Source organism: Lotus japonicus, chromosome 1, assembly GCF_012489685.1.
Source record: "Lotus japonicus ecotype B-129 chromosome 1, LjGifu_v1.2".
Lineage (NCBI taxonomy): Eukaryota > Viridiplantae > Streptophyta > Magnoliopsida > Fabales > Fabaceae > Lotus > Lotus japonicus.
The window spans coordinates 104,296,632-104,311,371 of NC_080041.1; the positions used below are offsets into that span (position 1 = coordinate 104,296,632).

Genomic DNA, 14,740 nt, shown 5'->3' on the forward strand with positions numbered 1-14,740 from the left:
TTGCAATTCTATTCATGTTTTTCTCATATCACGCAGTCCAAATATGAAAAGTAAGTTTGCAAATTATGAAAGTTTGTCCATTTTACTGTCATAAATAATGAAGACAAAATATATACAAAGGAAGAAAAAAGAACATAACTTAAGCTGAAGCTATAATTTATCAAATCCTAGCACATTTGTACCATCATCGTCATTCATAGGAATCAAAGTATCTTTAAAGGTATCATGGAATTATATATGAAAGAAACCTTATGAGCATCAGTATGATTTTTTTTTGTCAAAGAACATTAGTAATTTAGTATGATTAAGAGGTTATTCTGACCACATTCAAGATTAATCAACATTGCACCTTGTTTAGTTTAAAAGCTAATACAAGAATAATATTAAGAGGGAAAAAAGATAAAGATGCAAAATATCAAGTACTAATTCCAACTAGGATTTGCTAACTTTCATATTTTTTTTAAACACAATTAAATTCTAAAGTCTATCTACACTCCAGCCTTACTAAAAGCATCACTAAAACAGACACCAGTCATACAAGACTATTTTACATCATATATAAATTACATTCTCTTCTAAATAATATGTTTTCTTCCTTGTAGTTTCATCATTTGAAGGAAAGCTAGGATAGACTTGACTATACAGAGTATTCTTGCATACTCCATGCCTGCAGGAAAAATGAGCATATTGTAAATGTCACATTATACATTGTATACGATTTTAATTTGAGAACTGTAATTTCACTTTGGATCATAGTTGTTTTTCTTATATAATTTTCCACCCAAATTGGCTTTCATTATTATGATCAAGAGAGACATCAAATATTTTCCTATCCATTAGTGAATTCGGTCCACCTAACAACCTAATCTTTCTTTGCAATTTCATATATCACTTATTTGTGAGATATATAACTTCTAGGAAGGAGGGAGTACATGATAGGTTAAGGAATCATTTTCATGTACCATGCATTCTGCATATAATAATTTAGCATTTTCTTTATGCATGGAAAATAGTAACAAAAAGGAGACAAAGATTGAAGAACATTACATACATTGATACTTCATGCTTGTTATCTTCACTTGGTTGCTCAAAGTAACTAGAAGGGTGGGTAATCTTCATTTTCTTGATCAGGGAATGGTAGTAAACTCTCTGTATACACACGACTATGTAATACACGATATCTACTCTTTCCCCGCCACAGTGCGCGATGCTCAAGCAGCTTTCCTTCATCATTAAGCCTCAACAACCTTCCAAACTCGTTCGATCCGAAAACATCGCCGCATTTAGTGAAACATATAGGAAAAAAGGAGTTCCGAGAAATGTCACAAGCCGACAAAACAATCCTAGTCCACGACGACTGCACTTTATACTCTTTCATTATCCACATTTCGGCCATGCCGCCAAAACTTGAGCAACACAGACCGAGACATCCTTTCAGCACCCGCAAATAATATATTTTCTTATCATAAGTCAATTCCATAGCTAAATCCTGTGACAGAGGAATCTCAAGTAAACCCCTCTCTACCAAATCAAAAGCAAGAACTACAAGAACCTCCTTAACGCGAGACTTAACCAACCAATGAAGAGCCTCATTCAAGAACAACCCAGGTCTAAACTCAAACCCTAAATCCACATACTCAACATTCCTACTCAGCAACAAGGCTAAATTGTTTTTCAAAGAAAAACCCTTGATTTTAGGCTTGCAATTAGCCACAACACGCTCATTAGATTCTATAAAAACAACCAAGTAATCATCATTTGATTCATCATACCCAATACCATACAGAAACTCACACTGAGACGCCAAGTAACTACACCATTCCGGAACCCGTCTTCGAACACCGGTTGACGGGTTCCACACAACGACATTACCTTGGTGGTTAGCCAAAAGCACAAACCCTCTGCAAGAACCTAAAACCTTGAGCCCGGTGACGGAAGAACCGAACCTGTGGTTGTCAGGATGCGGCGGTGCGAGGGGGAATTTGAGGTGGACGAGAGAGGATTCATCATGCAGCGATGAATCGGTGTCGAGGGATTCGATTTAGAAACCGTTGGTGTTGTTGAGGAAGATGCGGTGGGTGGGTGAAGCTGCTAGGTTGAAATGGGATTTGGTGAATTGGGGATCGGAAATGAGATAGCGCCATGATTTACAGACGGTTTTGAAACGGAGCAGAGATCGAACTGGTAGTCGCAGGAGGATTTGGAGAATTAACTCGTCGGGGAGATGGGAGAAGAGAGAGAGGCTCTCTGTGCTAGTTTGTGGGTGCTTGTTCATCTTTCAGCAAAGAGATACAGATGGAAATTTACTCCTCATAGTCGTAAATGTAGGTCGTTGTTTTAAAATCGTTTTTAATTTTCAAATGCAAATTTAAAAATAAAATGTGTTTGATAAAAATGAAGCGCAAATTTAAAAATAAAATGTGTTTGATAAAAATGAAGTTGAAGTGAGATTTTACTAAATTTTAAAATAATATTAAAAATCACAAAAGGTTTTGTGATTATAGTTTTTAGTTTCAGTAACATGTAATTTCATCATTTTCACCAACTGCCGCCATCACCCACCATCACCACTACCACCATCGTCGCCACCGGCACCCTCCACCACAACCACATTAACCACTACCTGCAATGCCACCTTCACCGGAGTCACCACCCCACCACTGCCATTGGTGCCACCTCCACCACCATTGTCGTCCTTCTCCCTCTCAATCTCAACTGCCACTGTCACCCTAGGGTCGTGTATGGCTTAAGGCAATTTCCTTAGGCCCCTCAATTACCTTAGGCCCCCAATAATAGTTCTTGGACTTAATACAAACCTTGCCTTGTTGCTTTCTCATATATTGCAGATATGTCTTTTGGGATTCAAAAAGGATAGATTAGCTTTGTCACAATAATTTACATTTACCTAAACATTGATGTGAGCTTGCCTGCTGTAATGTCCATTAGAATAATTAGGCTCTAATGTTAGTGAAACTATTATACATGTCCTTGCAGTTGTACATGAGGTCACTTTCTTGGTTTTCTAGTGAAACTGAATGAGCTTGGTTCAAAGACTCTAGGAAGACTTATACTAGATGTCTTTTATTTGATTTTACTATCTTGTGCTGAAATCTTTTTCATCCTAATCATACTGGAATTGCACTTTACTTTATTTTGGTATGTATGCCTTTTAAAGCCATCATTTGTTTGCCATAGAATTGCATTTTGAAGTCTGCAAACATGATCTGATCTCTCAAATGAGACATTGATATGCTAGCTTAACTCTATCTAGCTTGCATAGTTCTGCTATTTTAGGAATTGTCTACTGCTGGTTCTGATTTTATTTTTATTAGGATTTCCTCACTATGGCTATATTCCTATACAATAGCATCCATTGATGATAGTCCTCATTTCATGTGAATGTGAAGTATACCTCAATATACAAATACATGATCAGGTTTCTTTTATGTGAATGTACTATTAATTCCCGGTAGAGGGACTTCTTGTTATGCGTTATGCTTTTAATGTTGATTATGGTTACACTTCCACACCATTGAAATTTTGTCATTCACAAAATGCAAATGAATTTGATATTAATATGTTGTCTACAATCTATATCCAAAGATGCAATTGGAAATTCGTTCAAAAGAATGATTTTACAAGTCAATATCTCCAACACTTGCATAATTCTCCATGGCTATATGTTAGGCTGAGAACATGTGATTGCGTTGTTAGGAAAGACTCTGTGCAGCGTACGTTGCATCTCCAAACCTAGGCTGGTCCCGCCGGCTACACGTTGGATAGGAGCCACACGGTTCAGCGAGTTAGGAGCCGCTTCATGTGACTTGGTTATTCACATCTCCAAAACCTGGGCCGGTCTCGCCCATTACATGTGGAATAGAGATCACGCAGTTCGCGCTTTAAGAGCCGCAATAAGACTTGGGGCGCGAATGAAGCGACCTCACCATGAAGCGAAAATAGGCTAAGTTTAAAAGTATGATTTTACAAGTCAATATCTTCAATAGGCCGCACGGTTCAGCGAATTAATGATAAGTTCAAAAGTATGATTTTACAAGTCAATATCTTCAATACTCACATGATTCTCCATGGCTATATGTTGGGCTGAGAACATGTGACTGCGTCGTTAGGAACGACAATGTGCAACAGATTTTGGCGGATTGATCTCGCCATCTTATCATTGTCATCTTGGAGTAAAGACGCGCTTCGTCTTCATGCTTCAGACTCGGTGTCTTGCAGGCATGTGGACTGGTCAGATACTTCCCACATATGATGACTTCTTCAGGCATGGGTGGTAGCAAATGTATTTATTAGTCGCTTTTGTGGCGGATTTTATGTTCATTACGCCATTGTTGGCACGTGTATTTATTAGTCGCTTTTATGGCGAGTTGTATGTCTACTATGCCATGTTGGCGACCTATATGCTTTATAGAGGGCACACTTCACTTTCAAAGTCGAGATTAGAAAGGTGTATACTGGAAGGCTAGTTGTGGGGGGACACCCGGGGGTATTGGTCGTGACCGTCGGTCGAAGGGTTATCTCCATAACGAGTTGTCTAAGGGCGGCACATGCTCATTGAGACTTGAGACAATTAGGACACACTCATGCTTCAGACTCGGCGTCTTGCGGGCATGTGGACAGGTCTTTATCCCCGAAGGATAGCTCAAGTGGTAAGAGTTAGGGACATAAGGGTTGGGTGGGTTGAAGGGTGAAGGGTTCTGGTTCAAATCCGAATGAAGAACTAATTTACTAACATTTCTAACAACTAACATTTTCCTATCAAAAAAAAATTTGGACAGGTCTCGCCCTATGTTGGCGGGTCGGGACCTGATACTAAAGACACACTTCATCCTTCTGCACAAGGACTTGGCGTCTTGCGGGCATGTGGACAGGTTCTGCCAAACAAGATACTTGCAAGACCTTAACGTTAGGACAACACTAGGCAAGACGAGTCAACAGAGGAGCTCGCTAGTGTTCAGATAGGCTTAGACAAGGTCCAAATGTAGTAGATTAGGGTAAATGTAATCGCCTCACTATGAAAGGCTAACCACCATTTAGAATAAAAAAAGTTGTCTTTTATGTTCAACAATGACTACCATTAATTCTAGAGAAAAGATCTCATTGTTCATGTAAGAACAAAAGGTTTTTTCAAAAAATTGTTGTCACACTTAGAATAAAATTTTGTTGCGGTGGTGATTGGGTGGTTGCCGCAGTAGAAGTCGTGGCGACAATTATGAAAATGAAAATAGAAAAATGAAAACAAACATACTTTCTTGATTATTCACACATTCTTCATCTTGAATTGTTGGCATGTATCATGGTTCAGTGAGCCATGTTTCTATTCACTTTATAATGATTTTTGTGTGTTAAATATTTTTGAAGTTTGTTATACTATTTAATAAAAAAGGTACAAGTTTTGATGCAATTTGTTTTTATTTTCGTCCTTTGGCAACTAGTATTTACGGAGAAAGGGACCCCACGTGACTAGTTTCGCTTGAGATACGGTAATGATGTCTCTGGACACAAAGATATTATTTTTAACCTTAATGCTATTTGTTTAAACTCTTGACTTTTGACATAAAAATTAAAGATATACTAATATTAAATTTAAGTTACATTCACATGTATTTACCAATTTTTTCATTTGTAAAAAAATTCAAATAACATATTTAATTTAATTTTTTGAGCATTCAAATAATCGCCCATAATGTTCGAAATACATTAGAAATCATGTATCTATATGTACATTTATTTTATTTTATTGAAATACGTAACTATCTAGTTATTTTTGTAAAGTAAAATTCATAAGTCAAATAGAATAGAAATATAATTAGGGTTGGCCATGGGTCCCGTGGGTGCGGGTTTGGTCATTCTCACACTCAAACCCGAACTTAACACCTAAACCTAAACCCAAACCCAATATGGGTGCAAAAATTAAACCCAAATCCGAACCCTTGAGTTTCGGGTTACCCAAACTCAAATTCAAAACCCGATGTGAGCACCGAACTCGCAAAAAACTCAAATACCCGATCCGAAAACAACATGAATATAAGCTGATTAAACCTCATCATCTTTCCAATAGAAAGGAAAAATTATAGTTCATGAATATAAGCTGATAAACAACATAATTCATAGATTTAGAAACATCTCAATTCTAAATGTATAATTAAACTTCATTTTTCAATATTCTTCTAATTAAACTTTTCGGTCGAAGTATTCAACAAACAACAACAACCACAAATAATATAACAAAATAACAAAAACAACCATAAATTCAGGTTTGGGTGCGGGTTTAATCAATCTCACACCCAAACCCAAACAAGTTTTAAAATTCGGGTGAAACCCAAACCAAAAAATATCGGGTTTCGTCCGAAATTTCAGATTGGGTTTGGGTAGGGCCAAACAATGTTAAGTTCAAACTCGTCACAATGTTAAGTTCAAACGCGTCATAATACATCATGCTGAATGAAATAAACAATGTTAAGTTCAAACGCGTCATAACGTTTTAAAATCTAATTTTGATTATAATTTTTTTTATAGAAGCACTCTCAGTGTCAACTAAGCTTCTTAATTAATTTGAATTTCAGGAGAAATTGAATTTGCACGAAATGCTTCAACGTTCAATCGCCACAAAAAGAAAAAGCTTCAGAACTCACAAGACTGTTTGGCAAGCAAACAAACTCAAGTCGAGACACATTTGTTCTGACCGTCCAATGCCAACTCATTAGTTAGAAAAATTGAAGACAAATTTTAGGCGCCAAAGACAAAGTCTGATTGCAACCAATTGACTTATGTTCAAAAGAGATCACGTGAAGATTATGTTGCTTTTCTTAAAGGCGCGCTGACCAACAAGGGAAAATGACAAGTTGTCAACATCATATTTCTCAATTGTCTCATGTCTGAAAAGTAGTCCAAGTCTATTGTCACCTACTAGCTGACAAACATCACCTTTTTGGCTAAAGGATAAACTTGAACATGAGCATGCATTCAATGAAACTACTAACCGAAGCCATTTGAATCAACGGATGGATGCCATTTGAATCAACGGCTAGAACAACGGTTAGATCATGTCTCACAACGGCTACAACACTAGCAAGCGAGTATTTAAGGCATCATGAAGAATGAAGACCTAGAGAATTATCGCTGGAAGCACAAGAACTCAAAGCATTCAACATTCTTAAAAGCATTCAATGCTCAGAGCAGAACAAATCCTAAGTGTCAAATCTCAGCCACTACATCTGCAAAGTAAAAGAGAGAACCTCATACCTTAAAAGAGTCAAACTTCTTCATTCATTTCTCTCTTAGATCAAGAACTCTTGAGTGATCCAAAGTCAAATCTGAACCCAAACACTTAGATTTCCAATGCTTTAAATTCTCTACGTCTACTCTTGTACGAAGAGAAACCTTGTAGAGCTAAACGATCTTGAATAGATTGTAGGAGAAGTCATGAACAATACTTGTAGGAGGAGTCACGTAGAATACTTGGAGAAGTCTGTGATAATACTTGTGGGAGAAGTCCTTGAGAATACTTGTATTGGAGAAGTCCTTGAAACTTGCTAGTGAAAATCTTGGTGGTGGTCAAGTACTAGAGGTAGCCCAAATATTTAGGGTGAACCGGTATAAATCTCTGTGTGTTGATCGTCTGTTTTATACTGCTTTAATTCCGCTGCACTAAACGGTTTACGAAAAGTTTTACTAAACATTTTCAAGATCTAATATTCTTTTCAAAAACCAAAGTTTTTAAAAAGTGGTTTTCAAGAACACAATTCAAATCTCCCTTTTTTGTGTTATTAACTTGCATCTCAAACAAGACCCTTAGAACTTTCTCAACCCAAATAGAGCTATAAAATCTCCAACACTATAAATTACTTATACGAGCACGAGATAAATAAAAAAATAATAATATAAAACACAGGATAAATCGCAACAATCTCTAACTATCATGCTCATATAAGAACTATTGTATGAGTCCTTCTGCAAAGCTTAAAAAGATGAAGACAATCAATTTCAAAATAAACATAACAAAACCAAATATCAATAATTAAAGACAACGCTCAACAAAAAGAGAGATGGGTTCTCTGTGCTGGTTTGTTGGTGTTTGTTCATCTTTCAGCTCCAGAAGATGTAGCTGAAAATTTACTCCATAGAAATGTAAAGTCATCGTTTTAAAAGCATTTTTTACGTTGTGTTTATTTTTGTTGGGTTATTCATCATTATGTTTGCAAAGAAAAATAATTTTAGTTCATCTCCGGAAAAAAATTGAACTCCCCACGATTGCAACCATTTTGGTTTTGATCCTCAGCGGATGTCCTTGTTGGATTGCAGAGCTCCGACGAAGAAGCAAAAGTGGCAGGCGATTACACTAAAATTATGGGTGTTTATAATAGATCGAATCCAATAAAAACATAAAAACCAATATGAAAAACTGAATCTAATCAAATCAAACACCGAACATATCCAAGATCAGATAAATCAATTTTTTTTTAGTGGATTGAATCGGATGTCGGATTTTGAGTATCAAAACCAAACCAACCAATCTAAGCTCACCGATCAGAGTGTTTGAGATTGAGATTTGGAATATCATAGGGTGCTAGAACTATGGAAGCGTAGATGGAATCTAGAGTGACCTGGAGAAAGAGAGCGAGAGATCTGAATCGATGAGCAGTCATTGTAAGCCTTTCTCTCAAATTGGTTATTGTAGGTTCACACCATCACTGTCTCGACCCTTCTCTCATTTCCAATCCCTAGTTTGTTCTTGGCAGAGCAACGATGCAAAGAAGAGAAAAGGAACGGAAGAAGCGTTTCATATGGAATGGAATGGAAGAGTGAAACTGATGCAATTAAAAACCCAAATGCTTGTGAATTAACGACTAAGATTCAGTGCAAGTGAAATAAATTGCGTTTTTACTAAAATAACCATACTCAACTTTCATAGTTTTTGAAATTAATTGTTGAATGACCGATTTTCCCTCAAGACTGCAAAAACTCTTATTTATATATATATATATATATATATATTATAGATTAGTAGGTAGATGATGTCATATTTATATTTTCTGATTTTTTAGTAATTAAAATATTAAATAATTTCACATTTTTGAAAATAATTAATTTATTAATATTTCATTTAATAGTTATAAATAACATTAGAATACTTAACAAAAGTCCATTGTGACTTTTTTCAAAAATAAATACTGTATTAATTTGTCATTTAATGATTTTTAATGACATTAAAATTATTAATAAAATTCAATTGTCATTTTTATACCATTAAAATATATGCTCACAAAGTTTTTTTAATTATTTGGTTATTTTTTGTATTACAAAATAAAAAAATGAATTACGTTCAAAATGATATCAAATATGTCATCATAAAAATTGGTATCAAATAGTCTTAAAGGATTCATTTAGAAATTAACTCACAAAATTTGTATTTTATGTTTTCGTATATACATCTATCTGAAAGATTAAAATGATTTTGGTATATTGATTCAGAGCTAACAAATTAGAAAACAAATGAAATTAGATTGTAACTAAGATTAGAAAAAAAAACTTAAATAGGTGATATACGTATTTAAAAAAGAAAAACGAGAGAGAAAGCATGAAAAAGTCTGATGTATGTCGATAAAGTACTATTATTCCATGTGTGCATGATGCGAGATAATATGTGTATAATTTTTAATAAATACTATTTATTTTTAAAAATAATGCCCAATTGTTATTTAAATCGAACTTTTGATGAAAATGACAAATAAAAAAGCAGAACTTTTTAGGAAGGAATGTGAAGGAGGGAGGGAACCATTGCAATTCGATTGTGAGAACTACGACAAAACAGAAACCTGTAGCATATAACACTCTCACTCTTACTCTCTCTGTACTGAAACATTGTTGTAGCAACATGAACATGGAGATGAAGACGAAGATGATGGAGAACGAAACGCAGAAGGAGAAGCAGAAGAATCTCAACCTCACCGTCACAAAGTTGATTCTTGAAATTCTGAGGCTACCAGTGAGATTTCTTCTGCATATGAAGAACAAGATGATGATGATGATGAACGACAAGGAGGAGAATGAGAAGGAGAAGGAGGACCTGAACCTCAACATCGCTCTGTCTCACGAGTTGATTGTTGAAATTCTGCTAAGGCTACCAGTGAGGTCTCTCCTCCGCTTCAAATGTGTTTGTACTGCATGGAACTCTTTGATTTCAAATCCTCAATTCGCTAAATCACATTTTGACCTAGGTGCTTCACCCACACACCGTCTTCTTCTCGATAAAGTCAATGATGATTCAGTTGAATCATTTGATTTCGAAGCGTCGCTTCATGATGATTCTGCTGTGGTAAACCTCAAATTCCCACCCTACATTGCCCCTAGTTTCCTTACCTTAGGTTCTTGCAGAGGGTTTATTCTGTTAGCAACAATGATGGGTCCATCAGCTGGTGATCTCATTCTCTGGAATCCTTCAACTGGTTCTCACAGAGAAATTCCTGTCACGTATGATGACTGGGATTCATGGTATGACCCTTCAACTCGTGTCCGCCAAGGAATTCCAGATTATGTTGGTGGTTTGTTGTTTGGTTTTCTGTATGGTTTTGGATATGACCAGTCCAATGATGATTACTTGCTTGTTTTAATACGGTTGGGTGTATGTGAACCTCAAGTGATTGTGAATACCCCAGAAAGCTTTGTTTATAGTGTGCAATTTGGTCCACTTACACGGCCTCGAATTGAGGTTCTGTCTGTGAAAACCAATGTGCCTTCCTTCATTTATGGCGAAGAAGTTGAATATTTGGAGCTTGGAGCTGAGTCTGTATCTGGTTTGTTCTTGAATCAGTCCCTGCATTGGTTGGTCATATCCAGGGATACACAACGTCATGTTATCATTGCCTTTGATTTGGTTGAAAGGAGTTTATATGAGATTCCTCTATCCCCTGATTTGGCAGAGGAATTGTCATATGATACGAAATGTCATTTGAGGGTACTGGGAGGTTGTCTTGGTCTCTGTTACTCGGGTGAAGATGTTGAACCTGAAATGACTGAGATTTGGGTCATGAAAGAGTATAAAGTGCAGGCTTCTTGGACTAAATCATGTGCTCTTCCTGGCTTTTTGCCAATATGCTTAACTCAAGGAGGTGGTGTATTGGGATTAGATGAGAGTGGAGGATTCCAGAAATTGAATGATAAGGGTGAACTGCTTGAAAATCACGCATATGGACTATCGGGCAAAGGGGCTCTAAAGTATTTTGACATGTACAGGGAGAGCCTACTACCACTCCCTGGTGAGGAAACAAGAAGAGATGAAGATGACGTTCAGTAGCAGGAAGTGGAAACAAGGAAAAAACTAGTAAGCAATGTTCTCCAACCCTTTTTATTTTTATGTTCTAGTTCATCCCGCATAATGAAAATATAAAAGCTATATGCAGAATGCCTAACACATGAAAATGGTACCTTAAACCTATTGTTGTACTGTCCCTTTCTAACTTACACATATTTTGTTTTTCGTAAAATAAAATGATAATTGAAATTGCAAGGAAAGATGAGATTTGGTGTTGGATTAAATTCTCTGAAAAATATTTGTTGCCTTGACTATTTAGAAACATTAAAGGCAATTTGAATTGAAAATTATACATGAAAAGATGTTTGGACTGAAATACTTAGTATTCAATTAGATTTTACAATACAGTTTTGAAGATAAAATCTTAATAAATATCTAATGGTATTTACCATATATGAACTCATGTTTCTGGCAAGAAACAAAATAGCAAGAATATATGATCCATTTTCCTTTATGTCCTACTCTTAGTTTTTCTTCGAATGATGATACTGCAAGTGTTAAAGAATGTCATATGTATCATGCGGTATTAAACAACCCAGTGTGGGTGCAGCAGTCGTGTATGTTTTAGTGGTGATTTCAAAACTGGAGTTTGAAGCTAACTTAAAATTTTATGCTTGGAAGTAGGATTTATCAAACTTTAGTTGGAGTAATTGCGTGTTATTGAGCATCTTTTTTGTTTTTTTGCTTCTAGGTACTGTTAATGTGTTTGCAGACTGTTTCTCTTAGCCTCTTTTACATGGTTTTCAGGTACTTAGGGTGCCTTTTTGGATGCATTGACTTTGAAGTTGTGGATATATAGTTGATCTTTACCATATGAAAGCTAAAAGATGGGCCTGGAGTTATAGTGAAATGGTTGAAAGTTGAAACTTATAAAGTTGTGATATGCATTTAACTGTTTCAACACACTGATTTAGTCTTGATAAGGTTTTCTATGAAGCTTTCTGTCATGCTTTGTAGTTTCTGTCACAGTCAGTAGGTCCTATTTTCTGTTATTCAACTTCTAAATAGGGAAACTTTCTTCATGCTTAAAACTCTTTTAGATAAGTGGTGTATAATCCTTGGTGCACTTGATGAATGTTTATTTGTCAAGAGAGTTTGAAGCAAAGTAGGCATTGCTCTTTTTTCTATGAGCACAGGATGCTTATGGTTGTAGTTGAATGCCTGAACGAGAATTCTAAATGATGTTGCTTCTTTTATGGGAAAGCGGTCCTATTAGCCTCATGTGGTGCTTACTGAGACTAGCAAGCATACCTCATTCTACTTTCTTTTATTGCTTCTTCATATGACTTTCTGTCTAATTACTCAAAACATAACTTGCTCTATCCTATGCAATGTTTATGCTGCTGTCTTGTCCTGTCCTGTTATATTAGCTTATGTTAATGGTACTCTTTGTTATGTATGAAATGCAACTGTACAAATTTACTGCAGTTACATTGATATCGCCTTGATATAGTATTTTCTTCTTAGTACCTCCCATCAGCTACTTCTGATATCAAAATCGCTTTAGAAAAATTCAGGGGCCACGCACGGGGCCTGTTTTAAGAGAATAATAAGAGGTTGCTGTTAAAAATGGCTAGGGTGTCAATGTATCAGATAAATATGACACATTTATGGAAATCTGAACTAGGTACCTCTTTCTCTTGTTGGTTTACTCTTGCTGCTAAAGCATGCTGTCAAATTTTAATCATGTTAGGGTCCTTGAGGATTTATAGATAGGAGGAAACACTAGACTAGAGAATGAGATGTCACCATATAATGGGAGGAGGACTAAAATTAAATATGTGAGCGAAGTAAATACATGAAAGATGAGGTGATGCTAATTGCATTAATATCATTGTTTTGGCGCTTTTGCCCGTGTATTGAGTTGAAGAAAAACACAACATTTTTCCTTTTTCCTTTGAATGCAATGGCAATTACATTAATGTATGGAAAAATCTTATAGGTTAGTTGATAATTTGTGGTGGAACACGGTGTTTCATCTGGTGAAATTGTGTTCACCATTATCATTAAGTGAGAGACAGCTCCATCTCACTACCCCACTCTGTTCAAGGCAGCATCACTAAAATAACTTTGTTAATTGCAGTTTCCTTTTTATGTATGGGCTTCTGATCACTGCAAGCTTGTGCAAACTGTATTTCTGGACTTTACACAAATATAGCTTTTGGAATAGCTAGATAGGATGCAGTTCCAAAAATCAAACAACTGCATCCTCCCTCAAAACCATTATTTGCTTTCAACTCCAAAGTCCAAAATAACCATAACCAACTCACATTATCCTATTTGTGTCTCTATTGTTATGATATCTTTGTCTTAATCTTCACTCTGTTTTTTTTATTTATAATTATAAAAAATTTGGTAAAGGTAATTAGTCTTGGAAGGATTAACTTTGTATAAGGGCCCTAAGGGTAACAGCAATATATTGAAATAATTACGTGTCAATATCATTAAACATTAGGCGGCCATAAGATATGAAGATGCCATATGGCATGTACTAACTCTAACTAGGATTTGCCAACTCCTACCGTGAAACATGACTAAATTCTGAAGTTCATTTACACTGAACTCGTGATTGATTTAGTCAAGATAGTATCAATTTCCTTTTACACTTTCTGATTTAAAATTCAATATCTAATCAATGATAAACTAAATAATAAAAGAATGGGCTAAATATGTTTTTATCCCTACATTTATAGTAAGTTTTGAATCTGGCCATCCGGCAAGCAAAGTTGCAATTTGGTCCTCAGTACGAGTTGTTTGATTTTAGTCATTGCATGTGATTGAGATGTTTGCATGTCCGGTGAGACGACACAATACATGTGTGTAAGGGAGCCTATGTGTCACCCACGTGTGCTTAGACACCGACACATCACACAATTAAAACCTTAATCCCTTAATTAAAGTTAAAAAAACCTAATTCATTTCCGAAACTAGACTAACCCATATCATACCCCAACCCTAATTCCTCAAAGTCTGAACAGATTGAAGCATTCAACACATCCCCTCTTTCATCTCCTTTCTCCATCTTGTGTCTGGTTCCAACCATTCCCTCCTCTTAAATAGCTTTTTTCGCCCTCCTTATCTCCTTTTCTTCTAATTTGCATTTTGAAACTCCATGAACCAACAAGCATCATCCATGATATCTTCTTCTTCTTCCATTTCTAGATGGAGAAGATGTGACCGCAGAAACGATTAATTTTAAATAAAATAAAATTGAAAAATCATATCAAATTCCAAATATTATGTTCTCAAGTTCTCCACTCAGCAGAAATTTATTTGGCTAAAAAAGCTTCTTGTTCCACAAATGTTACGTGGAGAATGAACATGACCTTTTTTTGTGATTTAGACTAATGTACTAGTGTATAAAAAATGGTAGAACGGAGAGAAAACACCTCCAGACTACCGGGCAGG

General features: G+C 35.8%; 2 protein-coding genes across 2 annotated transcripts; one reads left to right on the forward strand and one right to left on the reverse strand.

The window, feature by feature from the left end:
* Positions 1–1,096: 1,096 nt before the first annotated feature.
* On the reverse strand, positions 1,097–1,869 carry LOC130716770 (uncharacterized). The gene is made up of 2 exons (XM_057566779.1): positions 1,773–1,869; positions 1,097–1,731 (listed from the first exon to the last, which is right to left on the reverse strand). The coding sequence occupies exons 1-2, from the start codon at positions 1,867–1,869 to the stop codon at positions 1,097–1,099; spliced, it is 732 nt and encodes a 243-aa protein (XP_057422762.1).
* An 8,032-nt stretch (positions 1,870–9,901) lies between these two features.
* Positions 9,902–11,314, forward strand: LOC130716778 (F-box/kelch-repeat protein At3g23880-like). Its single transcript, XM_057566790.1, has one exon. The coding sequence runs from the start codon at positions 9,902–9,904 to the stop codon at positions 11,312–11,314; it is 1,413 nt and encodes a 470-aa protein (XP_057422773.1).
* Positions 11,315–14,740: the final 3,426 nt, after the last annotated feature.